The following is a 27,169-nucleotide window of genomic DNA, read 5'->3' as shown; positions in this document are numbered from 1 at the left end:
GGGCGGCGGCAGTGACGCGTTTATTGGCGGTGAGCCGCGGTCAGTAGCGGCCCAGCACCGTGGCCAGCAGCGCCATCCGCATGTACATCCCGTTCTCCGCCTGCCGGAAGTACGCGGCGCGCGGGTCCGAGTCCACCTCCACGCTGCGGATGTGACGTCAGCCCAGGGCACCGCCCCCCGGGCCCCAGACACCGCCCGAGCCCAGCGGGGACCCCGGCACAGACACCCCCCTCTTCCCCTAGCACAGACCCCAACACCCCCAGCACAGACATTCCAAACTGCCCCCCCAGATCCCAACTGGGACCCTCAGCCCAGATACTCCCCACCCCAGGACCCCCAGCACAGACACCCCCCAAACCCCCCGACACCCCCAGCACAGACACCCCCCAAACCCCCCGACACCCCCAGCACAGACACCTCCTGAACCCCCGAACCCCCCGACACCCCCAGCACAGACACCCCCCAAACCCTCCGACACCCCCAGCACAGACCCCCCCCGCCCAGGACCGACAGCACAGACACCAACACTCCCCTGTCCCCCCGGGACCCCCGTGAGGCTGAGACACCCTGAACCTCCCCATCCCTGCCCAGCACCCCCAGCCCCCCGAACCCCCTTGTCCAGCATCCCTCAGCCCCCCAAGTCCCCAGAGCCTCCCTTCCCAGCCCCCCATATCCCCTAGAGTCCACATCGCCACCCAGCACCCCCTAACCCCTCAAACCCCCCAGAGTCCCCCTTCCCAGCACCCCTGAACCCCCCCCCGAGCCCCCCCCCCCCCCACCCAGCACCCCTGAACCCGCATCCCTGCCCAGCACCTCCCACTCCTGTCCCCCCCGTCCCCACCTGATCTCGTTGACGCGCGGCAGCGGGTGCATTACCACCATCTTCTCCTTGGCCCGGGTCATGATGTGGGGTGTGAGGATGAACTGCCCAAAGCACTGCGGGGGGGACACAGCGCTGAGCCCCCATCCCACGCAGGGCAGAGGCTGCTGCCCCCCCAGCCGGAGCCAGGCCCGGGGTCCCTCCCGCCCCCCACACTCACGGCCTCGTACTCCTCGGCGCAGGAGAACCGCTCCTTCTGGATGCGCGTCATGTAGAGCACGTCGGTGTCGGGCAGCGCCTCCTCAATGCTCCCAAACTCCTCCTGTGGTGGCACCGTCAGCGGGGCCGGGGCGGGGGGCCCAGACCCTGCCCCCCGCCCCACCTGCTCACCTGCTTGATGCCCTTGGAGGCCACGAAGCCGGTGATGTCGGGGGGCATGCGGAGGCCGGGGGGGGTGACGTAGCGCAGGTTGACGCGATACAGGGTGAGCAGGCGGGCCAGGGAGTGCACTGTGCGCCCATGTTTCAGGTCGCCCACCATGGTGATCTGGGGAGAGCGGTTAGCGCAACCCCCCAGAATCCCCCAGCACCGTGGTGGGGGTGGTCACAGCCCCCCAGCCCCTAGTGCCTCACTGTCATGCCGTTGACGGTGCCCAGCTCCTCGCGGATGGTGAAGATGTCCAGCAACGCCTGCGTTGGATGCTCTCCCACCCCGTCCCCGGCGTTGATCACCGGCTTGCGGCAGTGCTTGGCGGCCAGCTGGGAGCACAGGCAGGGCTGAGCGCGGGCAGCACCCAGCGCGGGCAGCACGTGGCCCCCGCCAGCCCCCCGGGGCAGGACCTGCCCCCCCCCCACCTTGAATTATAATCCCTTGGCATTTTGGTTGCCTTAATTTTGCACTTTGAGATCAAGGTAAATGAACCATCACGAGTCCGTCACCGAATGGACCGTGACACCTCCCAAGCCCCTCTCACCTCCACGGCGCCGGGCTGGGGGTGCCGCAGCACCAGCACGTCGGCGTAACAGCACATGGTCTGCACGGAGTCGGCCAGCGACTCGCCCTTCTGCACCGAGGAGGTGGCCTCCGAGAAGGCCAGGACGGAGCCGCCCAGCCGGCTCATGGCTGCGGCGAAGGAGCTGCTGGTCCGCGTGCTGGCCTCGTAGAACATGGATGCCATCACCTTGCCCTGCGGGGGCCGTGCCGTCACCTCAGGGAGCGCCAGGGGACTCGCGCCAGCATGGGGCTCCCGGGCAGCCACCCCTGCCCTGCTCACCTTGAGGATGTCCAGGCTCCGCTCCTTCTGCACCAGCATGCGCAGGGTGTGAGCCACGTTGAACAGATGCGACAGCTACGGGGAGAGGTGGCTCAGCCAGGGCACACGGGGCACAGAACGGGGACAGGGCGCATGAGGCACCGTGCCCCCACACTCATCCAGGTGCCCATGGCCCCAGTGTCCACCACCAGCCCGGGCACCTGCTCCTTGGAGAACTGCCGGACGGAGAGGACGTGCTGCCCGACAAGGGGGTGCAGCAGCGGGGAGGTCTGGAAGTGGGGGACACCCTGGGGGGATGCCTGGCGCGGGAGGGGACCCGCTGGGTAGAAGTAGCCGTCCTGGATCACAGCCGGATCTGCGGCACCAAGAGCAGCCGGTCAGGCTGTGGGGTGGTCCTGGGGAGCCCAGCCCACCCACCACAGCCCCCCGGGGCACTCACCCGCCTCCGCCGCCTTCCTGCCGGCCTTTTCGCGGGCATCCTCGGCTGGGAGAGGGGAGCGGTGGTGTTAGAGGGTGCGGATGGCTGCGGCACCCCAGGCCCCGCTCCCCTGGGGTTCTGCCAGTGCAGCACAGCCCTCCAGCAGTCACAGCACCGGGTGAAAGCACTGCAGCACCCAGTGCTGGGGCCATGGCCACCTTGACACCGGGCCAAGCCCCAGCGCGGTGCTGCTCCCTTCTTCTCCCCACGCACCCCACAAAACCCGATCGGACGCAACCCGAATCACACTGGCAGGCGAGGGGTCCCCGAGGTGCCGCACGGGCTGGGCGGGGGGAGCAGGCGCAGCTGTGCCCTGTCCCAGCACCCGGCGGGGAAAGGGGCCCGTGCCGGGGCGGCACGGGGAGCCTGGGGCCAGCGCGGCACCTGGGGGAGGGGATGCACTCATGGGCTGCGGTTAGTGCCATTAGTACGGCCGCGTCTCATTGTCTGAGTGAGTCCCCCCCCGACATTACCGGTGCCTCGGGCGCCCGGGCGGTGCACGGCTCCCAGCCTCCGGAACGCTGAACGGGACACAAGGGCCGGCGTCAGCGGGGCCGCCCAGCCACGGCCCCAGACCCGGCCCTGGGCAGCACACTGGCTGCCCACCATCCGCCCACTGTGCTGGCCCTGCTGCACCACCGCCCCCCTACCTGGCAGCCCAGGGTCGGAGGCGCGGTGGATGCGGGGCGGGAGGTGGAAGCGCCCGTCACCCCCAGGGCCGGCGCGGCGAGGGCTGGAGGCTCGGCTGCGCAGTGTCTCGGTGGCCACCACGTGCCGGGGCCGCTCAGGGGTCTGCAACAAGAGGCTGAGCTGGAGCCAGGGGGCGGCAGCGAACCCCACAGCCCCATGCACCCCAGTACCTTCGTGCTGTCCTTGGTGGGGGCTGCATGTGGTGCCAGCACAGCTCCTGAGGGCCATTTCTTCACGTCCTGCCCGTAGCCAGGGGGCACCAGCACCTACAGATGCGGAGGTGATGGGGTTGGTGATCAGAGACCCCTGGGCTGGGGGAGCCCCTGATGCAGAGGGAAGGGGACCTGGGGCCTCACCTGCCCGTCGATGTAGGCGACCTCCCCACGCAGGACCACCCTCCGCACCGTCCCCTTCACCTTCATGCCCTCGAAGGGCGTCCAGCGCGCCTTGGAGAAGGCCGTGTGGCTGGGGACGATCCACTCATGCTCCAGGTCCACCTGCCAGGAGGGCAAGTCAGAGAGGGGGGACCAGGATAGGGCTGCATCCCGAGTGGACATGCAGGAACTCACCTCCACGTAGGTGTCCTCCTGGGCAGGGAGCCCGAAGATCTTGCGCGGGTTCTCGTAGAGGCGCTGGACGATGTCCTCCACGGTGAGCCGCCCCTCAGAAACAGCCGTCAGCAGCAGCGGCAGCATCGTCTCCAGGCCAGGGTAACCAGGGGGCGGCTCCTGCCCCTGCTTCTCCTCCAGCGTGTGGGGGGCTGCGGGAGGGGCTGGTCACCGGGGGACCCGCTGCCGTCCCCACCCTGTGCTCCCACCCCACAGCGCAATCCCCCAGGGCTCACCGTGGTCCGTGGCGAAGCAGTCGATGGTGTCCATGTTCTCCCAGAGAGCCTCCAGGTCCTGGCGGGTGCCCAGTGCCGGCCGCACGGCTGCCCGGCCCTCCCCGAGGCGCCCCAGGTCATCCCGGCACAGGAAGAGGTGGTGTGGGGCCACCTCGCACGTCACCAGGATCCCCTTCTGCTTCGCTGCCTTGATGAGGAGGATCTGGGGGAGCCACAGTGAGGGGCTGCCCCAAATGGCTCCGCGGCCCACTGCCCGCAGTGCCCCCCGCTCACCTCCTCCCTGCGGGCCACGTGGCAGATGTGCACGGGGCGCTGGTACAGCTGGGCCACCATCAGGACAGCGGCCACCGTCTGCCGCTCCGCATGCGCCACTATAGGCAGGTGCTGCGGCCACTGCTCGAAGTGCTGGGGGGACAATGCGGCTGGTGGGTGCCAGCACCAGGAGCCGGGTCCAGCTCTGCGCCAGCCCCTGCCCACCACAGCTCACCTCCATCCACAGTGACACGTCATCCATCCGCAGGCTGGAGAAGGTGTCGTTCAGGTACATCTTGAGGCCAGCGGCTGCCCCAGCCAGGGCGCCCAGCGAGCCAGCGTTCTCCGAGGACGCCCCCAAAAAGAGGGCGAAGTCGCAGCGGGCACCGGCCTCAGCCAGCTGGGGGGGGACAGGCGGTGGGTGCCGAGGCGGTGGGTGCCGGGCCAGGGCCAGCCCTGCCATGGGCAAGCGCACCGCAGCCGGCACCTGGGAGGGGACATGGGCAGAGGGGCAGGTGGTGGCAGCCCCCACCTCACCTTCTGTGCCAGGGCAAAGGAGGCGGCATCAGTGACAGCAGGGCTGGTGTTGGGCATAGCGCACACCAGGGTGACCCCCCCAGCCAGGGCAGCTGCTGTGCCTGACGCAAAGTCCTCCTTGTGGGTGCCGCCCGGCTCGCGAAGGTGGACGTGGACATCGATCAGGCCTGGGGAGCAGGGCAGCGTCAGCACATGCAGCCCTCGGCCACGGGGGACACAAGACAGCCCGCAGCGCAGGGAAATGTCTCGTCTCACCGCAGCAATCCCAGAGCCCCTGACCTGGCTCCCACCACTGCCCCAGCTCTGTGCTGCACTCTCGGAGCCCCTGGTCCCTGCTGTGGCCCCTGTCCCACCTACCTGGCAGGCGGATGAGTTTCTGGGACGTCATGCAGTCCACGTGCATCTTCAGCGGGGGGGCTGCCCCGATCTGGCCCAGCGCCTGTGGAGACAGAGCAGTGAGGCAGGACCCGTCTCACAGGGGCATGTGGGGCCAGAGCTCAGCAACAGGGCCAGGGCGATGATATCTCCCCAGGCTGCACCCCAAAACTGACCCTACCGCAGCAATGCCCACATATATCACCCCACAGCATCCAACACAAGACTGTCCTACACCAGTTGCCCCTTCGCTTCCTCACTTGCACCCCAGCGCGCCCCAGCCCACCTCCACAAAGAGCTTGGTGCACTTGATGTCAATGATGAGCGGCACGGAGTAGTCAACGGCCAGGCGGCGGGTGCGGTAGCCCTTGGTGACGAAGGAGGAGAGCCGGCGGCCGCCCGAGTTGCGCATAGAGAGGTTGATGACCATCTCGAAGTGGTTCTCGGCCAGGTAGTCCAGGATGCTGCGCTGGGTCTCCCGGGCGCCAGCCTCGCTGCCGTCCGTCTCCTCGAAGTGCCAGTCCACGGCCATCACCTGCCGCAGCGACACCCGTCAGGGCCCCGCGCCTCCCCCGAGGGCACCCCCAGCCCTGCAGACCCCCAGCCCCACCTTGATGCCGTGCTCGGTGTAGAAGTCGGCAGTGCCCAGGCTGGCGTACAGGTTGTAGCCAAGGCTCTCCAGGGTCCGCACCGTGGGCAGCAGCTCGCTCTTGTTCTGCAATGACCCCGTGGGCTGGTCAGAGGGTGGTAGAGAGGACCCCCGGCCCCTGCCCCGGCCCCACGCACCTTGTAGCTGCCGATGGTGAGCAGGATGTTCTTCTTGGGGATCTTGAAGCCGGTGCTGAGCATGGCCTTCAGGTAGGCCTCGCAGCGGTTCTCCCCGAAGCAGGCCACCTCTCCGGTGCTGGTCATCTCCACCCCCAGCACCACGTCAGCGCCCGCCAGGCGCGAGAAGGAGAACTGGGGCACCTGGGGGCACCGGGGGGCTCAGAGGCTGCCCGGCCACTATCCCCGCCTGGTCCCTGGGACCCCCACTCACCTTGACACCAACGATGCCCGTGCCCGTCATCAGCCCCACGGGCTCCACGTCCTCGCCCATGATCACCTGGCTGGCCAGAGCCACCAGGTCCACCCCCAGGGTCTTGGAGACGAAGGGGAAGGAGCGGGAGACACGGACATTGCACTCAATCACCTTCAGCTGGTCGTCCTGGGGGAGAGGGGACGGCGTGAGGCTCATCTGGGGCACAGGGTTTCCCCCCACCGGCACCGTGCCAGCCCGGTGCGGCATTCCTGGCTGGGTACCTTGGCGATGAGCTGCAGGTTGAAGGGCCCGGTGACCTGCAGCTCCTGCCCCACAGCGTGGACGATAGCCTTGATGCGCTCCAGTGTCTTGGGGGTGATGTCCTGAGGGGGTGTCACCAGCGTGGCATCGCCCGAGTGCACCCCGGCATTCTCCACGTGCTCTGATATGGCGATGGCCACCACCACACCGTCGCAGGCCACCGCGTCCACATCGATCTCCTGTGAGCACGGACACGGTCACAGCCCAGCACTGGCATGGGGGACGGTGCTCTCGTGGGGAGCGGGGACAGACCTTGGCCTCCTGGATGAACTTGGAGATGACAACGGGCTGCTCCTTGGACACGGCCACGGCGTTGCTCAGGAACTTCTCCAGGTCACTATCCGAGTAGGCCACGTTCATGGCGGCACCGCTCAGCACATAGGAGGGGCGCACGACACAGGGGTACCCCACCTTGCCGCAGAACTGCTTGGCCGACTGCAGGAGAGCCAGCACCCTCAGGGGACAGGTCCCCCTGGGTCAGTCCCATCATCCCCACCGACCTCCTGTGCCCCCACCTCCATGTCAGAGAGCTCCTTCCAGAGGGGCTGGCTGATGCCGATGGAGTCGAGCAGGCGGGAGAACTTGAAGCGGTTCTCGGCTGAGTCGATGGCCTCCGGGGAGGTGCCCAGGATGTGGCACTGCTGCCGGTGCAGGGCCATGGCGATGTTGTTGGGCAGCTGCCCCCCCATGGACAGGATCACACCTTCGGGGTTCTCTAGCTCGTAGATGTCCATCACCACCTGTGGCACGGCATGGGGCAGGGGGTGGCTGGGACAGGGGACACAGGGGCCACGGCAGCCCCCCCCCAGCCCCAGCCCCACTCACCTCGAAGGAGATCTCATCGAAGTAGAGGCGGTCGCACATGTCGTAGTCAGTGCTCACCGTCTCAGGGTTGTAGTTCACCATGATCGTCTTGAAGCCCATCTGTGGGGTGGGAGGGATGGGGTGAGGCCAAGGTCTCCCCGGGACACCCCGCTCCTCCACAGCCCCGGCCCCTGACCGGAGACACCCGTCTCCGCAAGCCCGCGGGGTGCTGGGCCCAGCCGACCTTGCGGAGCTCCTGGATGCAGCCGACAGCGCACCAGTCGAACTCAACGCTGCTGCCGATGCGGTAGACGCCAGAGCCGATGACCATGACGTGGGGCTCGTGGAAGGCCAGGTCGTGCTCGGTGCCGTTGTAGGTCAGGTACAGGTAGTTGGTTTGGGCCGGCCACTCCGCCGCCACCGTGTCAATCTGCTTCACCACCGGCAGGATCTTCAGGTCCTGCCGCATCTTCCGCACGGCCAGCTCGGTGCTGCGAGGAGCAGGGTGAGTGCCGGGACGTGGGTTGGGGGGCAGACCGGGGCCGCCCCCTCCCCGTGTTACCTGAGCACGGCCAGGGCCACCTGCTTGTCCGAGAAGCCGAGCTGCTTGGCCCGCTTGAGCACGGCCGGCGGCATGGTGCTCTGCTCCTCACGGTATGACTCCAGCAGCACCGCGTGGTCCGTGATGTTCTTCATCTTGTGCAGGAACCAGCGGTCGATCTTGGTCAGCTCGTAGAGCCGCTCGATGGAGTAGCCAGCTCGCAGCGCGGCCGCCAGCACAAAGATCCGCTTGTCTGTCGGCGTCTCCAGCTCCTGCCGGGCCGGGGGGTGAGCGGGGCTGGGAGGGAGCACAGCCGCCTCCCCCAGACTGCACTGGCAGCCTGACCCCCACCCCAGACCCCCAGTGCTCACCACGTCTGAGGCTGGCTTCACGGTGTGGTCAAAGCCCATGCAGTTCTCGTCCACCATCCTCAGTGCCTTCTGGAACGCCTCCTCGAAGTTCCTCCCGATGGCCATGACCTCCCCTGGGGACAGGGCTGTGAGCAGCCGGACCCTGCGCCCACCAGGCTGCCCGGCCCCTCGCCCACCCTGTGCTCACCCACGCTCTTCATGGAGCTGCCGATCTTGGTGCTGACACGCAGGAACTTGCTGAGGTCCCAGCGTGGGATCTTCACCACGCAGTAGTCCAGGCTGGGCTCGAAGTTGGCCGTGGTGGAGTTGGTGACGGAGTTCCTGGGGAGGGGACGGGGTCAGTGGCGGGGCTGTCCTGCTGAGGGGGCGGGAGGCCGGCCAGGGCAGCCCCCATCCCATGCCGCTGCTGTTACCTGAGGAGGGGCAGGGGGATGCCCAGGGCCAGCTTGGCAGCCACGTAGGCCAGTGGGTAGCCGGTGGCCTTGCTGGCCAGGGCCGAGCTGCGGGAGAGCCGGGCGTTCACCTCGATGATGTAGTACTGTGGGACAGGGGGGCAGTGTCAGCGGGTAGCACAGGATCGGCCCTCACGGCACGAGGCTGGGCACCGGCACCACCATTCCCTGCTGCCCGGCTGGCGCCGAAACGCCACGAGCACATGGAGGGCACAAAGCAATGGGGACACAACATGAGGGCAGCCAGCAGCGATGGCTTCAGTGGGATGAAGCTGCACAGAGACCACCTGAGGACCATGTGCACATGGCACTGGGATGAGACCCAGCGCTCGCAGCACCCCCGGGGCCACCCCGGTTGCCACATGGCGAGACCCCATGTCCCCAGGGACACCAGGCGCTGCAGCCGGGGAGGTCAGCGGAGCAGAGCACCAGGACAGCGCAGGGCAGGACCCAGACCCAGCTCCCCAGGGGTTTCGGGACGGGGCTGCGCTCACCTGCTCCGACTCGGGGTTCAGGGCAAACTGGATGTTGCACTCGCCCACGATGCCCAGGTGCTGCACCACCTTCACGGCCGTGCGGCGCAGCAGGAAGTACTCGGTGTCATTGAGGGTCTGGCTGGGCGCCACCACGATGGACTCGCCCGTGTGGATCCCCAGCGGGTCCAGGTTCTCCATGTTGCACACCTGGCAGCAGGGGGGGTCACCGCTGGTCCAGACCCGCCTACGCTGCCCACACAGGCTCCCGGCGGGTCCCTCCTGCCTCCCACCCCTCCCCGACCCTGGGACCAATGAGGGGTCCCCTGAACACAAACCCCTGGGATACCCCACGTGTGGCAGCCTCCCCAGAGCACGGGGGGTGCAGGAGGCCTGATCTGGGGGCACAGATCCTACCAGCCACACTGGCACCACAGGAGGGGCTGGGGAGCCCTCCTGGGGATGGGGTCCAGCAGGATCCGCTGACTCTCCCCCCACACCCGCTCCTCCGCGGATTCCCCCCCCCAGACACCTAGGGGTCTCCCCATCCCGTACCGTGACACAGTTGTTGTAGGCGTCCCGCACCACCTCATACTCGATCTCCTTCCAGCCCTTCAGGGACTTGTCCACCAGGACCTGGGAGGTGTGGGTGAAGGCCTGGCTCACCAGTGCCACCAGTTCCTCCCGGCTGTTGGCAAAGCCGGAGCCCAGGCCCCCGAGGGCGTAGGCGGAGCGTACCAGCACCGGGTACCCCAACCGCTCCGCCGCCGCCTGCGCCTGCAGAGAGCAACGGGGTGACAATGGGAGCAACGGGGTGACGACGGGAGCGGGGAGAACAGGACCCTGCCCCACAGCCACCCTCCATCCCACCCCAGACCTGCTCCAGGGAGGCAGCGGCCTCGCTGGGTGCCACGTGCTCCCCGATCTCCTCCATCTTCTCCACAAAGACCTTGCGATCCTCCGTCATCTCGATGGAGGCGACGGGGGTGCCCAGCACTCGCACGCGGTACCGCTCCAGCACGCCCGCCTTGGTGAGCTCCACGCCGCAGTTCAGGGCCGTCTGTCCCCCGAAGGTCAGCAGCACTCCATCAGGACGCTCGTTCCGGATCACCTGGGAGACACGGGGCGGTGGGGCAGGGACCCACGGCAGCCCCACAGAACATGCCCTGCGCCCTCCAGCTGACACTGTGCCTGTGCTGCCCCCCAAGCACCCCCCAAACCCCTTCTCCCGGCCGGCACCCCGGGGTGCTCACCTGAGTGACATACTCGGGGGTGATGGGGAGGAAGTAAACCTTGTCTGCCAGCCCCTTGGACGTCTGCACTGTGGCGATGTTGGGGTTGATCAGCACCGTTTGGATGTTCTCCTCCTTCAGCGCTTTGATGGCCTTATGGAGAGCAGAGGGGGTCATGGCTGGTGGCTCCGGACCCGCACCCCGCCCCGGTGACCCCCACCACCCGCCATGCTCACCTGCGACCCCGAGTAGTCGAACTCGCCCGCCTGCCCGATGGAGAGCCCGCCGGAGCCCAGGATCAGCACCTTGCGGGGCCGGGCCGCATCCTGGCCCCCCGTCGGCACCTCGCCGTAGCTCAGCCAGTCCTGCAGCCGCTGCCGCACTGCGGGGGACGGGTCACGCTGGGGATGGGGCCACACACACCCGCCCCGTGCACAGTCCTGGCCCCACAACCCCAGCCCCGGCCACCCCTTCCCTCCCCGCACCCACCGGTCCGGGCGCCGCCGTCTCCGCTCTGCAGGTCCCGCGCCGCCTCCATGAAGACATCGAAAAGCCCCTCCAGGTCCGTGGGGCCAGCGCGGTGCTCAGGGTGGAACTGGACACTGCCCAGGGGGTCAGACAGGGCGCAATCCCACACCCCCCCAGCCCTCCCTGCCACGACCCTGCACCCACCTGAAGAAGGGCTTGTGCTGGTGGACGAGGCCCTCGTTGGAGCCATCGTTGGCGTTGGTGAAGAGCGGGGCCCAGCCGGGCGGCAGGCTGCCAGCCTCCACCGCGAAGCCATGGTTCTGCGCCGTGATGAAGCAGCGCCGCGTGTCCTCGTGCAGGCACGGCTGGTTGTGCCCGCGGTTCCCATACCTGGCGGAGGGGCAGACGGGTGTCAGGCAGCTCCGGGCGGCGAGAACCCCATGGTGACCTTGACCCCAGACCCCACTCACTTCATCTTGTAGGTCTGGGCGCCGATGGCCAGAGAGAGCAGCTGGTGCCCCAGGCAGATCCCGAAGACGGGCTTGGGCTGGGGGGCATCCAGCACCCGGCGCAGGTTGGACACCGTCTCCTGGCAGAGCTGCGGGTCCCCGGGGCCGTTGCTGATGAACAGGCCATCGAAGTCTGGGCCGAGACAGCAGCAGGGTCAGAGCGGGGCCTCCCCCGTCCCCCCAGGGCCCGCAGGGTCACGGCATAGCCCTGGCTACCAGCTGCATGGCATCCCAAGCCCACACCCCCCTGACACTCCCACAGGGTCACACTGAGGTGCCCTGACCCCACACCCCCCATCCTGGTGGCAGCAAGGTCCCCAGTCCCACAGCCCCCATTCAGGGTCACATCAGGGCATCCCAATGCCATGGGCCAGAGCCCCCCACCCCAATCACAGCAAAGCACCCTGAGCCTGTGCCCCCCATCCCCACAGGGCCCCACCAAGGGTGCTGGGCCCCCAGGAAGGACGACACTAGGGCTCCACAACCCCACAGTGCAGAGCAGGACATGGCTCCCCGCTGTCCCCAGCACCGGACAAGGAGATGGAGATGACCCCTGCTCTAGGTCCCGTCCCCACCCCTCAGCAGAGCCCTGCAGGGGGGGGCCCAGCTGCTGCTACTCCACCTGCGGTGTCCAGCGGATGGTCCCAGGGCACCACGGTGACGGCCGCCCCCCGCTCGCACAGGCACCGCACTTGGTTGTACTTGATGCCACAGTCGACTGCCGTGATGCGCAGTGACCCGCCGGGGTTGAACACGTGGGGCGTCTGTGGGAGAGGGGAGCTCAGTTCACCCCGGACCCCCAGCTGGGGCCAGCACTCCATGGCAAGGACCCCCGCAGCCCCAGCTGCCCCTCCAGCCACCTCCCCATGTCCCCCTGTCCAGTGCCAGCCCCCTCAGCCACCCCCACCCCCTCACTACCCCCATTCCCCCAGCCCCACCTTCAGCGACACCTCCTGCACCAGGTGCCGCTTGTTGGGGTCCTCAAAGGAGATGCTCTTCTCGGGAGTCCCATCTGGCACCAGCTTCCCCAGCAGCGTCCCCTTCTCACGGATCTTCTTCGTTAGGGCCCGAGTATCCACTCCTGGGCATGGCCGTGAGACACAACCCCGTGGCCCTGTCCCATCCCAAGCAGGACCCCGTGCCCTGGTAACATCGTCACCCCCAACCGCTGACATCAGTTTGACCCCCTGGGAGGGCAAATCCCGGCGCATGGACAAGTCTGGTCCAGAACCCACTGCCCTCCAGCCACCCCCCAGCTCCCACCCCAAACCCAACCCCACAGTCTCCCCGGTCGCACCTTCCAGCCCGGGGATGTTCTGCTCCTTCAGCCACTGGTCGAGGGAGCGGGATGCGCTCCAGTGGCTGGGGGTCTCCGAGCACTCGCCCACCACCAGTGCGGCCACGTGGATCTTGTTGGACTCGAACCACTGGAGGAGAAGCAGGAATAATGGCCGGGTGTGGGGTCACCAGCACAGGAGAGGCCCCGTGTGCCCCTCAAGTGCCCGGCAGGGACATGGGAGAGAGCTACAGCCCAGGGCTGGGGGAGCCCCACAAAACAGGGACCCCATCCCTGGCCCACAGCACAGCACCAGCCCCTGCTGCCACCCCACACAGCGTGCGGGGCTGCCGCTGTCCCCTGCCTCACCCCACACCCAGCCCTGCAAGGGCTTGGTGCAGCTGAGCCCCCAGCTCCAGGAGCCCCAGGATGGGGTGACCAGGCCCACGTGCTGCTGGACCACAGCCCCCTGCCCAGGGGCTAGCACTGGCCACACCGTGGGACCCCTCAGCTCGGCACAGCCGCAGAGTGAACCAGCACACGGGAAAGCATCGCTCCCTCCAGCCACAGCCTCCCTGGGGAGCCCCAAACACCCCAGTGTGTCCTGTCCCATGGGATGGGGGCTCTAGTTCCTGGGAGCTGGGTCTGTGGGGCCACAGCAGGGACACACACACCCCTGGCCCAGAGGGAGCTGCCCATAGCGAGAGCGGGGCCAAGGGCTCCCGGCCCGCCAAGGAGGAATGGAGCTGGGCAGGATAGACCCCAGGGTCAGCATGGGGAGGCCCCACACAGCATCTGCAGCAGGGCCTGGACTCTGCCCCAGGGGCAGGGGTGGCCCTGGGATGGGCAGCGCAAGGCCAAGGGGCTGGGAGGGGTCTGAGGCCTCAAGCAGGCAGCAGGGTCTGCCCTGCCCTGGGAGGCCTGGGACCCCCCATCCTGCAATGGAGCCCTGGCAAGGACAGACACACAGCCCTGTTCCCCATGTGCTACAAGGACACCCCAATCCCAGTGCAAGGGGGTCTCCTCCCTCTACCCAGCTCCTCCCGGGAGTACAGTGGGCTGGAGCATGCTGGGCCCCATGGCATCGGTGTCAAACCTCCGCCTGCCGTCATGTGCCACAACGGCACCCAGCACTCCCCATCCTGGCACTCTGTGCCATCTCGCCCAGCCACATGCTGGTGGCCCGCGGGCGGCTGGGTTTGGCAGCTCCGTGTGCTGCAGCAGCACCCCTGCTGGGACACGCTGCCCCATGCCCTGCTGCCTGGCCCCATCCCCACACACTCACCCTGCTGAGGCCGAAGGGGTCGGTCTCATCCCGGGGGACCCCGTAATTGCCAATGAGCGGGTAGGTGAGCACCAGGATCTGCGCCTTGTAGGAGGGGTCGGTGAGGGCCTCGGGGTAGCCCACCATGCCGGTCTGGAACACTGGGAGCCCGGAGAGAGGGGCTGGGACAGAGCATCCCGGCCGCCCACCGTCCGGCCGACGGAGGCACCCGAGCCTCGGGCACGACCGCCCCCATCCCGCAGCGCCCCCGCCCCTGCCCCGCAGCGGGGCGCCGAGCAGAGGAGTCCCGGTACCGGGCCGGACACCCCCACTCCCGTCCCTTCCCCTCGCCAGGCTCGGGCCGCCCCCCGACATCCGCCGCCGTCCCGGACCTCATCGTCCGGCCCCGCCCGCCGCACTCACCGACTTCGCCGCCGGCGGCGGCCCCGACGGCCCCGAAGGGGCGGCCCCACAGCACCGACCCGTCCTGCAGCACCAGGCGGCAGCCCATGGCGGCTCCACGTGCGCTCCGGCGGCTCCGCGGCGGCAACCGAGCGAGGCGCGTGCAGCGCGGCGGCGGCGGCAGCGGGAGAATCCGGGGCGGGCCCGGGCCGGGCCGGCCCCCGCGGCGGGGCGGGGCGGCGGCGGGGCGGCCGCGGCACCTGGCGCACCGAGCGGCTGGGGGCGCCGCGGGGCAGCGGTCGAGCGGGCAATGCGAGCAGCGGCTCCGGCGTCTACAGCGGGCCGAGCGCGGGGAGAGCAGCGCGACCGGAGGGACCGGCTCTGCAGGCGGAACGCAAATGCCGCACGCCCGTCAATACCCGCACCGCTCCTCAGGGCGGCCTTTAAAACACGGACCTGAAGTCACTTGTTATCGGAAACACAATGTGGTGTGAGATCCCATCTGTTTTTAAAAAACAATTGCCAGGGGAGAGCGCGAACGCAGTCCCCCACTACCACAAATTATGCAGTCGAGTTTCCCGCATTTGGGGAAATCGCAGGGGTCAGCACACCCGGAGTGCAAAGGATGAGCCTCGCCCTGGGAAAACCACCTGCCTGATCATGGTGTCTCCCCTGCCAGGTAAGTATGCCCACCACCCGCGCCCGCGCCGCCCCACGCCGCCCCGTGCACCCCCAGCACACGGACACCCCCGCGCCGACACCCACGCACGGCCCACACGAGGCCCCGGCCCGCGCCCCGCGTCTCGCCCTCACGCGGCGCCCACGCAGCGCTCGCGCACGCCCGCGACCGCCGTGGTCGTGGCGCGGGAATCTCCCGGCATGCCGCGCGGGGATTGATCTGCATGGCCACGCCCCACTCTCAGGGCCCCGCCCCTTCCCGGTCGGAACGGCTCTGCCGCCAGCGGCGCGAGCTGCGCGGCCCCTCCCCCGCCCGCAAGGCAGCGCCACCAGGCGGCGGGGCGGAGTGCTCGCCGCCCACCCGTGCCCGCTGCGTCCGTGACAGTCGTGACAGCATCAGCGTCACATCTGCAATACCGGCCACAGCGCCGGGAGCCCCCGCCGTGCTCGGGCACCGCAGGGGGTGGGCAGACAGGTCAGCAGGAAGGGTGATGGGGGGCGCGGCCATGACCGAGCCCCAGAGACAAGGCTGGGCCAGGTGAAACCCCGTGGGAACTGAGTGGCTGGAGATGACAGAGACCACGGGCAGGAGCTGTACACAGGGGACCTGGTGGCACAGGAGTGGCAGAGGCACTGGGCGCTGTGTCACCCCAGGCTTTGGGTCCCAGTGCCCAGGGAACGGCTGGAGGAGGGTCGATGCCCCAGATAGGGATGAGGGCAGGGAACGCTGCAGCAGATGGGACACATGCGAGTCCCCGGCCCCAGCGGGACGCACCAGGTGTGTCGCAGGAGCTGGCAGGGTTGTCGCAAACCACCGTCAGTGATCTGTGATCAGCCACGGTGGTGGCAGGGGAGCCTGAGCGCACAGAAAGGCAAATGTCAGCCCGTGCCACACGCAGCCAGCCCCAGCACAGGAGCAGCTGGGCCCGACAGCGGCACCGGTGCCCGCGAGGCCTGTTGGGAGTGTCAGCTCCGCGGTGGGTGCCCAGGGACAAGGACAGACGGAGGCCGGCTGACCCCCGGCCAACGCAGGGCAGTGCTAAGCACGGCCGGGACGGAGGGGCCAAAGCCGCAGGGGCAGCCCCGGCCAGGAGCCAGGACGACAGCCGGAGCGGAGCTCAGCGCAGCACCGACCCAGGGGCTGCCGCGGCACCGCTCCCGGAGCTGCGGGATGGGTCCCCAGGAGGCCCGAGGGTCCGGCTGGGGCCGGTGACAGCGGCAGCGAGCCGGGAAGCGGCACGAAGGGCCGGCCCCGCCCCGCCCGCCCGGTCCGGCCGCGTCCCGCCTGGGCCGCCCGGGAACCCCGAACCGGGGCCGCGCGGGGCCGCGGGGGTGGGGCCGCGCAGCTCGCGCCGCTGGCGGCAGAGCCGTTCCGACCGGGAAGGGGCGGGGCCCTGAGAGTGGGGCGTGGCCATGCAGATCAATCCCCGCGCGGCATGCCGGGAGATTCCCGCGCCACGACCACGGCGGTCGCGGGCGTGCGCGAGCGCTGCGTGGGCGCCGCGTGAGGGCGAGACGCGGGGCGCGGGCCGGGGCCTCGTGTGGGCCGTGCGTGGGTGTCGGCGCGGGGGTGTCCGTGTGCTGGGGGTGCACGGGGCGGCGTGGGGCGGCGCGGGCGCGGGTGGTGGGCATACTTACCTGGCAGGGGAGACACCATGATCAGGCAGGTGGTTTTCCCAGGGCGAGGCTCATCCTTTGCACTCCGGGTGTGCTGACCCCTGCGATTTCCCCAAATGCGGGAAACTCGACTGCATAATTTGTGGTAGTGGGGGACTGCGTTCGCGCTCTCCCCTGGCAATTGTTTTTTAAAAATAGATTGGTGCTTGTTACGGTTGTTTTATTACGCGTTTGCTGCTTTCAGTAGTTAAGCTTGGACACAGTGTAGTGTTTGCGGTTCAAGAGCAGCAACGATGGAAACGTCGTATTATTGGGTGGGAACTGGAGGCTCAAGCGGCGCGGCGCTCCCGGGAGCCGGGGCGTCAGCAGCGGAATGTGAAATAAAATTCCGAAGCAAAAATCAAACAGCCTCTCCTTGCCCCGCAGCAGCTCTGCAACCTCCCCCCGTGGCAGCTCCCACCCTCCAACAGGGGGTTTCCGAAAGCACGAAGAGCCCCTACCTAGGGACCCTCGGATCCAGCACAAGGGTCTGGGGGGACTGGCACCCGCAATGTTCCTCCGCCCCCTCCCCAGTCACCCCCCGGCGCAGGGACAGCCAGGCACTGCTCGCCATACCCAGCCCGGAGCCAGGCCAGAGAGGGGCAGGACAACGTTTTACCACACGAGTTTATTTTAAATAAAACTTAACACAGATGCAGGCTTTGCAACCGGAGTGACGGACCAGACAAGCGATGCGACAGGGAGATGATGGCCAGGACAGGTGCTGCGTGCCGCTCTCGGCAAACCCGCCCCAGCGCCCCATGGGGCGGGACACCCGGCTGGCCTGGGGGGTCCTCGGCGGCCGTGGGCAAGGGGAAGGCACCCACAGCAGGGACAGGGGTACCACTGTCCCCATGCCACAGCAGAGACAGGCTCCCACTCCAGGATCCTCTGTCCCAGCCTGTGGTGGCCAGGTCCCCCCCACTGCCTGCACCTGCCCGAGCAGGTGGGCAGCCGTGTCGTCAGCCGGGCTTGGGGTTTCTTTTGCATCTTCCCAGTAACCTGAAGCAAAACCTCCCTCCTCCGAGCTGCGTCCTCCCTGTCGCCCACAGGCTGCCGGGCCAGCACTGGTCCCCATGCAGTGGTCCCAGGGCTCCAGTCCCAGTCCCCGGGCTCCAGGGCTGGCAGGATGCAGGCAGCGCAGGCAGCACACGAACACGCTCCATCCACCCCAGGAAAACACCTTGAGGACTCGGTCTTTCCCTCTCGCTCTCACACAGCGGGGCAGGCAGGGACACCGGGGCGGCCATGGCACTCACACCAGAGGGGACAACGGAAATAAATATGGGGTGGGGGTGGCGAGGGCCAGGCCCCCGGTGCGGTGGCCACAGCCTGTCCCCACCCCCCAGCCCCTGGCGCAGGTAGAGCCGTGCTCCTCGCTGGAGGGACATCTATTTATTATGGAGACTGTGGCTTCTACCAGCGCTGCTGGCCGCCAAGGCCATGGGCTTGGCCGCCAGGAACCGTGATGGTGTGTGACAGTGCAGGGCGAGGCGCACAGGCTCAGACCTCGAATGTCTATGGTGGGGGAACGGCGCGGGGCGGCACGGGCACAGGAGGTGCCGGGGCTAGTACTCGTCCTGGTCCTCTGGCTGCTGCTCCTCCAGCTCGTCGTCCTCTGGCGGGGCGAAGCCCTCCTGGCCAGGGGACACGTGCAGCCGTCAGCCCCGGGGCCACATGGGGTGGGGGGTCCCGCTCTCAACTCGTCCCCACAGCCCCTCCCGGCATGGTGCAAGAGCCTCAGCAAAGCCCAATCTCCCCCCAGGCACCCCAGAGAGTGAACGTGGCCAGAAGCCAGAGCAGCCTCGGGGATGGGGGGCTCATCCCAGGGAAGCCCAGGGAGCAGGATGGGCTGGGGGTCCGGGAGGGCAGCGGTGCCCAGCCCTCACCTCTGTGGCGTAGAGGACGCTGATGATGCCGGCGATGATGGGGCTGTTCTCATTCTCGTGCTCCTGGCAGATCAGCTCAATGTCCCGCAGTTTGCTGAAGTAGAAATCCCGCTCCTTCTCCAGCCCGTCCACTGTCAGCTTCAGGTCCATCAACTGCGGGGGGGCCGGAGCCTTCAGCCCGAGGCTCCCTGTGCCTGGGGGGGCTTGGCACCATCCCCTCTCTCCCACACCAAGGTGTCCCCCAGCCCTGTGGCGGGCATGGCTCCTGCCTACCTGCTGGTTGAGCTCCAGGATCTGTGCATCGGCCTCGCTGCCCCCGTTGCGGGTCGCAGGGGAGTTTTTCCGGAGGATGCCGCTTGGGACGTTGCTGAGCCGGGCTGGGTTCGGCGTGTTTTTGGGGCCTGTGGGAGAGGTCCTCTGGGGGACTTGACAGCAGACAGGGACCAACGGGTTAATGCCAGCCTGGGGGGCTGCCCGCGTGGACCCCCCCCCCCACATCGTGCGGGGTGGCAGGGGCCAGGAGGCAGCAGCAGGCAGCAAGGGCAGGCAGAGCACTTGGGGCTGCCCTGCCTTCAGCCTCCCCCCAGCCTCAGTTTCCCCCAGCAGATCTCACCCCCAGTCCCCCTAAGGGGTGCTTGTGGCCTGGCCAGGGTTTGCTACGGGACACAGGGATCCAGCCCTTGAGATACCCGCGTGGGGCCGGCACAGGGAGCCCACGGTGCCCACAGCGTGGAGAGCAGCCTGGCTGCACAGCAGCACGGCAGGGGATGGCAGCTGTGGGGGGGTCTGGGGGACAAACCACCCCAGACCCAGGGAGAGCAGGAAGATGGAGGCAGCTGAGCCCTGCCCGGCTCCCTGCCAGTCCCTCCGCCGTCCCCTCCGCCCCGGGTGTCCCTGCAGACCCGCTCGGCCCCCCCCGGTCGCAGGCAGGCAGGCAGCAGAGCGGGGCGCAGGCAGGGGCGGGGGCGCTGGGGGGACGCCTGGCCGCAGCCAGAGCGACGTGGGGTGCAGGAGGCCGGGCGGGAGGGCGGGGGGCAGCGCTCGCTGGGGGACCCCGACATTACCTGCAGTGCCAATGGGTTTCTTGGGTTTGTTGAAGATGTGATCACCTGGGTTTGGGGGAGGCGTGACGTCCTGGCCCTGCCGTGCCAGCAGCGGGTTGTACTCCTTCCCGTCGTAGTTGGCGTCGAAGAACTTCTTAAACCACTGGATGAACTCGAAGTTGTCCTGGAACTTGCCCTTCACCAGCCTCTCCACTGCGATGATCTTGGGGGGCACAGAGGGGTTGGGGGGCTGCCCTGCCAGCACAGCCCCTGCCCCTCTGCACCGCCCCACCCCATGGACCTACTTTGTCCACTCCCATCTTCTTGAAGGCGGCCTGGAGCACCTTGAAGTTGTGGATGTACTCATGCTCCAGCTTGGCCTGGAACTTCACCTTGCGCAGGTGGACGCAGCCGGGGAACAGCATGTCCATGAACTGGCAGTAGGCAGCGCCTGCGCCAGGCACACACCGCGGTGTCACGGGGGGTGGTGGCACCGTGCCGCCGTCCCCTCGCATTCTTCCACCCCGGGACCCCGGCCCACCTGAGCAGAGCTGCTCGATCTTGGTGTAGTTGAGCTGGAGGGAGTCGTTGACCCAGGCGAGCATGTCATGGCGGCTCAGGTTCTCGCTGGTCACCGATGTTGAGTACACATTGACGGCCATGCCCCAGCTGTCGAGAGACAGAGGTCACGCCGGCGCTGCCACCGCCACCCCCCGTGCCCCCCAGCCCAGCCCCGGGGGCGGCAGGACTTGGGGTGCCCATCCCACCCAGGCTCCAGCACCGGGGACACCGTGCCCAGGCTGCCACGGTGCAGCCCATGGGACCCCAAACCCCGGCTGCACCCCCAGTGTGGTGGGAGCACAGCAAGGTGGCCACAAGGGTCTCCAGCAGCCCCTGGTGTCCCACCCCTGCCCCGAGCAGGGGCACCTGGCAGCAGGCACGTCCCCAGGGTGCCACTGGAGCGGGACCCACTGCAGGACACAGACGCGGTGCAGGATGCGGCTCAGGGCAGGGGGTCCCAGCGGGGTGAGGCTCTGCCCCTGTGCCAGGGCACAGCTCCTCCCTGCTGCGTGGCCACAGGGCTCCCGGGGGCCAGTGCTGGCCCATAAGCAGCTTACAGCCCCCCCCAGCCCTCACTGGCGGCCTAATCTGCCGGGGCCGGGCTCGGGGTCCACGAGCGCAGGCTTAGAGGGGCAACATCTGCCGGCAGCCGCACCCCCCCCGCAGATGGCGGAGGCTCTGCGTGGTACCGCGGGAGCTGAGACCCCCCAGTCGTGGCCATGGCTTGGCAGAGCACCGGGGGGTGCTGGAGGGGGGCACCGAGACACCGCCAGAATGCTTTGAAGAAGGCACCAGCACCACTGCAAGAGTGGGGTCCCCGTCCTGTTGCCCCCTCCCTGAGTGTGGGGGTCCCCATCCCACTCTCTGTCCCAGAGCCTCCCCCCGCGCCCCCCCCCGCAGCAGCATTAATCCGCTTCCCCCCTCCCCCGGGCTCAAGCCCAGCTGCCAGGCAGGGGCTGGGGGGGGGGGCAGCCCCCTCCCACCCCCCATCCCCCTGTGGCCCCCCCATCCTCCCCGTCACCCCCCCCGTCCCACTCTCCTGCTGCCGCAGCCCTGGGGCCGGCAGAGGGGGCAATGCCTGCACCCTGTGCCTGGGGGGGACACCCTGGGCAGCATCCCCTGTCCCCAGCCTCGGCGCAATGAGGGGGGTGGCCGGGGGGTGCTGCACCCCGGGCTGCTGCTTGTGAAGGGGGAAGGTGCCGGTGGCCACAGCGCCCCCCACTTACAGCCTCGCTGTTGCCGTGACTCAGCACCGGGGATCCGCCGTGGCACAGCCACGGGCCCGCACGGCTGAACCGCCACCGGCAGCTGAGCCAGCTGGGACCCCGGCACCCCGTCCCCTCCGCCTGCACGGTGCCGTGTCCCCGGCGCACAGCGGGGGTTCAGGAGTTTTAGCCGCCGGAGCAGCTGGAAACGAGGCCCCTGCGGCCACCAGCAGCCCCAAGTCCCCGGCACGGTGTGGGGGGCACCGTCCGCTCCCCGGTGAGGACCAAAGCCACCCATCGTGCCGGCCACAGCACCCATCCAACAGCCTAACGCTGCCCAGTGCAGGCGGGGGTGCGGGCAGGGGAGCGGGCAGGGGAGCGGGCAGGGGCAGAGGAGCCAGCAGGGGTACGGGCAGGGGAGCGGGCAGGGGCAGGGGAGCGGGCAGGGGCAGGGGAGCGGGCAGGGGCAGGGGAGCGGGCAGGGGAGCGGGCAGGGGCAGGGGAGCGGGCAGGGGAGCGGGCAGGGGAGCGGGCAGGGGCAGAGGAGCCAGCAGGGGTACGGGCAGGGGAGCGGGCAGGGGCAGGGGAGCGGGCAGGGGTATGGGCAGGGGAGCGGGCAGGGGTACGGGCAAGGGCAGAGGAACGGGCAGGGGTCCCCTCCCTCCGGCAGCCCCGAGCTGAGTCATGCGCGGCGCAGCGCCAGAGCCCCGCGCACTGCGGTGCGGCCGCCGCGGTGCAGTCGGGAGAGCGGCGGCGCTTGCCCGCGGGCGGAGCGGGCGGGAGGCGGGGGGGCTGCAGCGGGGCAGGGGGCTGCCTGCCCACCCCAGCGAGCTGCCGGCAGCCGGCTGACCCCCCCGCATCGCCGGCCTTTCCCGAAATAGCCGGGAGCAGCTGCCAGCGCCCTGCGCACACGGCGGAGCCGGAGCAGGGCTGGGCCGGGCGCCGGAGCCTCCCTGGCAGGACCTGGGTGCCACGCTGAGCCGGGGGGACAGGTCTCGCCCCGCCTGAGTGGGGGGCTGCGCGGTGCCCAGACCCGGCACATGGCTCTCCTGCCTCTCCCGGCGCTTGCCATGGGGAACGCGCCATGGGGAACACGCCATGGGGCACATGCCGCTGCCACACATGGGACCAGGCACATGCTGCCAGCACCGTGCTGGGCACAGCCCCACACACGACCCCCCAGCACAGCCCCGCAGTGCAGGACCCCCTGCACAGCCGGCTCTGCCGGGACCCTCCCCACGCCGCTGCCCGGGGGCCAGGCAGGTGACGCACCCGCAACCCCTCGCACCTGGGGTCTCCACCACGCACCCCGGCAGCCTGCCGGCGTTGGTGCCCCACGCCTTGGTGCGGCCACAGCTTCCCCTTTGCCGAAGCAAGCCCAGGCCCATGCCGGCAGCCGCAGGGACAGGTTTCACAGCGAGATGACTTGGGGTGTCACTATGACAGCCGCTCCCCGGCGTGCCGCCGCCAGCCGCACCCTGAGTCTGGCACACATCACGATGCACCCTGACCCCGCTCCGGCACGTGGCACCACCGAGCACCAGCACGTCCCGTCCCTGGGCAGCTGGCGGTGTGACGGGGCAGCTGCGAGGGGACGCTCACTGGGGCACGCGGTGCCACCCAGCTCATTTCCACCCTCTGAAACACCGCGCGGGGTTCAAAGCCCTCCACCACAGCGCTGAGCACGCCCCGGCTAATGACAGGGATGGGAGCGGTGGTGGAGCCCTATGGCCAGGGCAGGGCTGGCCCCGCTGCCCACGGTGATGGACGCACCCAGGGCAGGAGCCTCCAGCCCGGCCGGTTTGGACGCTGCCTCTGCCACCAGCTTTTGCAACAAAAATTATCAAAATAAGACTTTAGCCCCGATTCCCAGCAAGCTGTGGGGAGAGGAGTTGTTCTGGCGTGGGGCTCAGCACACGGCTGGGCGAGCGCCGTCCGGCTCTGCAGGCACCGAGTCCCCGGGGAGCCGTGGCGAGCTCGGGCAATGCGGCTGCTGCCCTTGACGCCGGCTGTGGCTCTGTCGCACAGGCAGCACGCAGGCAGCACGCAGGCAGCGGCAGGGCAGGGGGACGTGGGGGTCTGGGGCTCAGCCCCCGCCATGCAAGGGAGCCCCCCCACGCCGGGGACGCAGGGCGCCTGGCCAGCCGTGCCGCGGGACGCTTACCGCTGCATTTTAATTGTCCAGCCGCCAAGCTGCTAATCGAGGCCCAACGGGGAACAAAGCGCTGGGGCACGTGTCCCTGCCCCGTCCCGCCGGCGCTGCCAGGGCACTGAGGGGTCGTCCAGCCCGGCTCCTCACGCTGATAGTGGGTACCAGCGTCCCACGCCGCAGCCCTCGCTGGGCCACCGCGCTCTGGCCAAACAAAGCGGGAGGAGAAGGAGGCCGGCAGTTGCGCTGGACGTGTTTGCTCAGCACCGGGGCGATGGTGCCAGCGCCGGCTGCCAAGGCCAGGCACCGGCTGCACGCCGCTGCGGCTGCCCACCGAGACCACGGGTCGGTGCCGGCCCCTCGCTGCCTGCACTGGCCCAGCAGCACCGCTGTGCTGCGGCGATCTGGGCTGCTGTGACTCGCAGCTTCTATTTTGGGAGCTGTCCCGGTGGCTTCTCAAGTGACAAATACACGAGGGGGGCGGCAGACAACCTGGCGGGGGCTGAGCACGGCGCGGAGCCGCTGCGGTGCTGCCCGGCTGAGCTGGCAGCATCACCCAGGTGCTGGCAGGGGTGGCCACTTGTCTCTGTCCCCCCAGCCATCGCAGCTGTCCCCCCCGGTGCCATGTCCCCTGACCCCAAGGAGCATCCCCACACCGTGCCATGCCACACCGGAGCCCACGCATGGCAGACAGGTTTGCCCAGGCCAGGCAGCATCCAGCTCCTCGCTGGGTCCATCCCCTGGCACCGTTTTTCCTGGCTCTTTAGCAGGTGGCAGGTCCCGTCCCAGCCTGTGGCAACGGCAACCGGCCGGGGAGCTCATAGCACCCAACTGCGGCGTTCGGCACAGCCACGGCACCTGGGCACACGGTGCCCGGCTGATGGGGATGCAGGGGACCACAGGCAGGGTGGCCCGGCCTCGCGGGCTCTCGCTAACCTAAATAACTCGAAATAGCAGTGGCAGGAGCATGTGCAGAGCGCAGTGCTGCCAGCAGCGTCTCCCACCGCGCCTGCTCCCCCCTCACCGGCATCCTTATCCTGCACAGCCTCCCTGAAATATTAATGCCGGTGCCTTTTGATGATACAAATTGGGTGGTGGATGAGCTGGCGCAGGGAGAGCCACTCCCCGGCACCCCACAGCTGGACCCCCACACTGGCTGGTCCGTGCCGCAGCAGAGCATCCCCCGGCCGGGCAGCCCCTCGCTGGCCGGGCCCCCCCAGGACAGGCCACGCGTGACCTGGCCACGCCAGCACTGCTCGACAAGAGCTGTCCCCACCCCGTCCCCACCCGTGTGTTGGAAGGGAGCCACCGCGGTGGCACACAACATCCCCGGGGACGCCAGCGGCACCGGGGGGTGAGAAGGTCACCAGCAGGAGATGGAGCTGGATGTTCCCTGGGGAGAGGTGGGGACGGAGCCCCGGGAAGGAAACTGTCCCCCCACCCTGACATGCACCCGTATGGGGATCATTTGGTGCTGCCATCCTGCCCGCCCAGGGCTGCCCGTGTCCCGCTGGGCCCCACCGTGGCACCGTGCCGTGCCGTGCCACCATGGGGACACGGGACAGGAGCGCATCCCGGTGTGGCGGGTCACCGAGCCCGCCCGGGAGCATCGCCCCGCACCGCCACAAACCCCGCACGGCGGCGGCCCGGGCCCCGCTTGCAGCCCGCGGTGCTCCCCGGTAACCGGCGGCGATGGCCGGTAACCGGCGTTGCGCGGTGCCGGGCGGCCCCGCCGGTACCGGGACTACAGCTCCCGGCGTGCCGCGCCGTGCCGGGCCGCGCCGGGGCCCTGCGGGAGGCGCAGCCGGGGCGCAGGGGCGGCCGCCGCTGAGTCAGGCCGGACCCGCCGTCCCCGGCACCGCGGGACCCCCGGCCCGGCCGCTCCCGCATCCCCCGGTCCCCCCGGCCACGGCCGCGCGATCCCGGGGGCCCCGGCTGGCGGGCCCGCTCCATCCCGGGGCCCGCACACCTGTCACGGCCGCCCCGGACGGACACCCCCACCCCGCCGCTCCATCACCCGAGGCCCCGGCAGCTCCTCCGCCCGGTCCCGGGGGGCGGCGCCAGCCGGTGCCGGGATGCGGGCGATGGCGGCGGCCCGGTTCGGCCCGGGCCCGTCCCTCCCCGCCGCGCGGTGCCGGTCCGCACTCACCGCGCTCGGGCCGCGGCCGCTCCGGCCGCCGCTCCGCACCCTCCGCACCGCGCCGGGCTCGCCGGGACCGGGCCGGGACCGCACGGGCCGCCCGCGCATGCGCCGCCGCCGCTGTCCCCGCGGGCGGGACCGGCCGCTGCTCCGCCCCGCCCCCGCCGCCATGGCAACGCAGCTGGCCACGCCCCCTCTCGTCGCCCCGGCAACGCCGGCCGCGGCGCTGCGTCACTCACAGCGCCGCCTGGGGGCCGCCGCCACGCCGGCCCCCCCCCGCGACACCCCGGGACCCTCCGGGGTCCGCCCGGGGCCTCCCGGAGCCCCGCAGTGTGCTGGGGCATTTGGGACTGCCCCCTGGCGGCCGGGGATCCGCAGAGGCCCTGTGGCACAGCCGAGAGACCCCAGGGGCTCCCGGGATTCCCCAGCACACCCAGCACCTCCGGGGGTGTGGGGACCAGCACAGCCCAGGGCCCCTCAGGACCCCCTGCACCCCCTGCACCCCCTGCACCCCACAGACCCCCAAACCCCGCCTGCACCCCATCCCCACCCTGCAGCCCCCCTGCGCCCATGTGCATGGTTGTGTGTGTGCAACCTGGCAGCACGTGTGTGTGTGTGTGTGTTTGTGCACACGTGTGTGTGTGCACACGTGTGTGTGTGTGTGTGCACACGTGTGTGTGTGTGTGTGCAACCTGGCAGCACATGTGCGTGTGTGTGTGTTTGTGCACACGTGTCTGTGTGTGTTTGTGCACACATATGTGTGTGTGCAACCTGGCAGCACGTGTGTGTGCACACGTGTGTGTGTGTTTGTGCACACGTGTCTGTGTGTGTTTGTGCACACATGTGTGTGTGCAACCTGGCAGCACGTGTGTGTGCACACGTGTGTGTTTCCGCACACATGTGTGTGTGCACACGTGTGTGTTTCTGCACACATGTGTGTTTCTGCACGTGTGTGTGTGCACACATGTGCGCGTGTGCCCCGGCCCTCCTGCTGCAGAGGCGCGTGACCTGCACGGGTGCCGGTGGCTGTGCCGCCAGGCTGCCCTGAGCCGTGTGCTGGCAGGGCCAGCTCCATGTCCCCACACCCGTGTGTCCCCACGTCATGCCTGTGGATGCTCCCAGGTCCCTCCTTGCCCCCAGTGCCGCAGCCATGAGGGCCCAGCCCGGACGTGGGACGGTGCCAGACCTTGACAGGTTGGGGCGCAGGTGCAGGAGGTGGGGATGACGCAGAGCCCACTGCATGCCCTACCCCAGCCCAGAACCCCCGGCCCCCAAAAGCAGGCGCCGAGGCTGGGTGCTGTGAGAACTGTCTTTAATGAGCAAACAGAAACGTACTGCAGGTTCCTAAAACGGCCAATATGCAACTACCCGGGGGCGGGCAGGACCCCCGGCCCTGGGCTGTGCCCACCCGGCCCCCCCGCACACCTACAGGGACCATCTAGGGG

General features: G+C 69.2%; 2 protein-coding genes and 2 non-coding genes across 8 annotated transcripts; 1 reads left to right on the top strand and 3 right to left on the bottom strand.

Moving 5' to 3' along the window:
• Positions 1-19: 19 nt before the first annotated feature.
• CAD (carbamoyl-phosphate synthetase 2, aspartate transcarbamylase, and dihydroorotase) lies at positions 20-14,559 on the bottom strand. 2 transcript variants are annotated; one of them, XM_065633075.1, is made up of 45 exons: positions 14,425-14,559; positions 14,023-14,162; positions 12,759-12,888; positions 12,400-12,542; positions 12,084-12,225; positions 11,423-11,594; positions 11,157-11,342; positions 10,974-11,086; positions 10,721-10,866; positions 10,506-10,637; positions 10,130-10,363; positions 9,808-10,029; positions 9,274-9,462; positions 8,741-8,865; positions 8,515-8,648; positions 8,328-8,440; positions 7,978-8,228; positions 7,660-7,906; positions 7,437-7,535; positions 7,127-7,351; positions 6,864-7,046; positions 6,572-6,790; positions 6,309-6,476; positions 6,056-6,238; positions 5,880-5,984; positions 5,556-5,804; positions 5,252-5,333; positions 4,895-5,061; positions 4,593-4,757; positions 4,379-4,510; positions 4,106-4,307; positions 3,831-4,021; positions 3,618-3,758; positions 3,432-3,527; positions 3,222-3,363; positions 3,045-3,092; positions 2,533-2,577; positions 2,294-2,448; positions 2,094-2,168; positions 1,794-2,006; positions 1,453-1,578; positions 1,211-1,366; positions 1,041-1,142; positions 842-936; positions 20-143 (listed from the first exon to the last, which is right to left on the bottom strand). In XM_065633075.1, exons 1-45 carry the CDS (start codon positions 14,510-14,512, stop codon positions 41-43), a joined length of 6,774 nt encoding a protein of 2,257 aa, XP_065489147.1. In that variant the 5' UTR covers positions 14,513-14,559; the 3' UTR covers positions 20-40. The 2 variants fall into 2 exon arrangements, with proteins under 2 accessions (XP_065489147.1, XP_065489148.1); XM_065633076.1 differs by lacking the exon at positions 3,045-3,092.
• A 367-nt stretch (positions 14,560-14,926) lies between these two features.
• Positions 14,927-15,090, bottom strand: LOC135987829 (U1 spliceosomal RNA). The gene has a single exon (XR_010606064.1). It is a non-coding gene; the product is annotated as a U1 spliceosomal RNA (small nuclear RNA).
• A 1,621-nt stretch (positions 15,091-16,711) lies between these two features.
• LOC135987828 (U1 spliceosomal RNA) lies at positions 16,712-16,875 on the top strand. The gene has a single exon (XR_010606063.1). It is a non-coding gene; the product is annotated as a U1 spliceosomal RNA (small nuclear RNA).
• Positions 16,876-17,347: 472 nt separating this feature from the next.
• Positions 17,348-25,829, bottom strand: MAPRE3 (microtubule associated protein RP/EB family member 3). 4 transcript variants are annotated; one of them, XM_065632324.1, is made up of 8 exons: positions 25,734-25,753; positions 23,600-23,788; positions 20,211-20,338; positions 19,975-20,120; positions 19,691-19,892; positions 18,900-19,051; positions 18,627-18,779; positions 17,348-18,374 (listed from the first exon to the last, which is right to left on the bottom strand). In XM_065632324.1, the coding sequence occupies exons 2-8, from the start codon at positions 23,605-23,607 to the stop codon at positions 18,306-18,308; spliced, it is 858 nt and encodes a 285-aa protein (XP_065488396.1). In that variant the 5' UTR covers positions 23,608-23,788; positions 25,734-25,753; the 3' UTR covers positions 17,348-18,305. The 4 variants fall into 4 exon arrangements, with proteins under 4 accessions (XP_065488396.1, XP_065488398.1, XP_065488395.1 ...); XM_065632326.1 differs by lacking the exon at positions 23,600-23,788 and having other exon boundaries at positions 25,734-25,829; XM_065632323.1 differs by lacking the exon at positions 25,734-25,753 and having other exon boundaries at positions 23,600-23,987.
• Positions 25,830-27,169: the final 1,340 nt, after the last annotated feature.

This window comes from Caloenas nicobarica, chromosome 3 (assembly GCF_036013445.1).
Source record: "Caloenas nicobarica isolate bCalNic1 chromosome 3, bCalNic1.hap1, whole genome shotgun sequence".
Classification (NCBI taxonomy): Eukaryota; Metazoa; Chordata; class Aves; order Columbiformes; family Columbidae; genus Caloenas; species Caloenas nicobarica.
The sequence above is the reverse complement of the archived record's forward strand: the minus strand, read 5'-3'. Positions and strand labels throughout refer to the sequence as shown.

Excerpts from the sequence above, each read along its gene's own strand:
- CAD (XM_065633075.1), bottom strand. The coding sequence starts at position 14,512 with ATGGGCTGCCGCCTGGTGCTGCAGGACGGGTCGGTGCTGTGGGGCCGC. Across the intron at positions 11,343-11,422 it reads GCCCAGACCTACAAGATGAA|GTATGGGAACCGCGGGCACA; the intron begins GTGAGTGGGGTC and ends CCCCTCCGCCAG. Across the intron at positions 7,536-7,659 it reads GCATCCAGGAGCTCCGCAAG|ATGGGCTTCAAGACGATCAT; the intron begins GTCGGCTGGGCC and ends CCCACCCCACAG.
- MAPRE3 (XM_065632324.1), bottom strand. Across the intron at positions 18,780-18,899 it reads TCCTGGAGCTCAACCAGCAG|TTGATGGACCTGAAGCTGAC; the intron begins GTAGGCAGGAGC and ends GCCCCCCCGCAG. Across the intron at positions 18,375-18,626 it reads GCGTCCTCTACGCCACAGAG|GAGGGCTTCGCCCCGCCAGA; the intron begins GTGAGGGCTGGG and ends TCCCCTGGCCAG.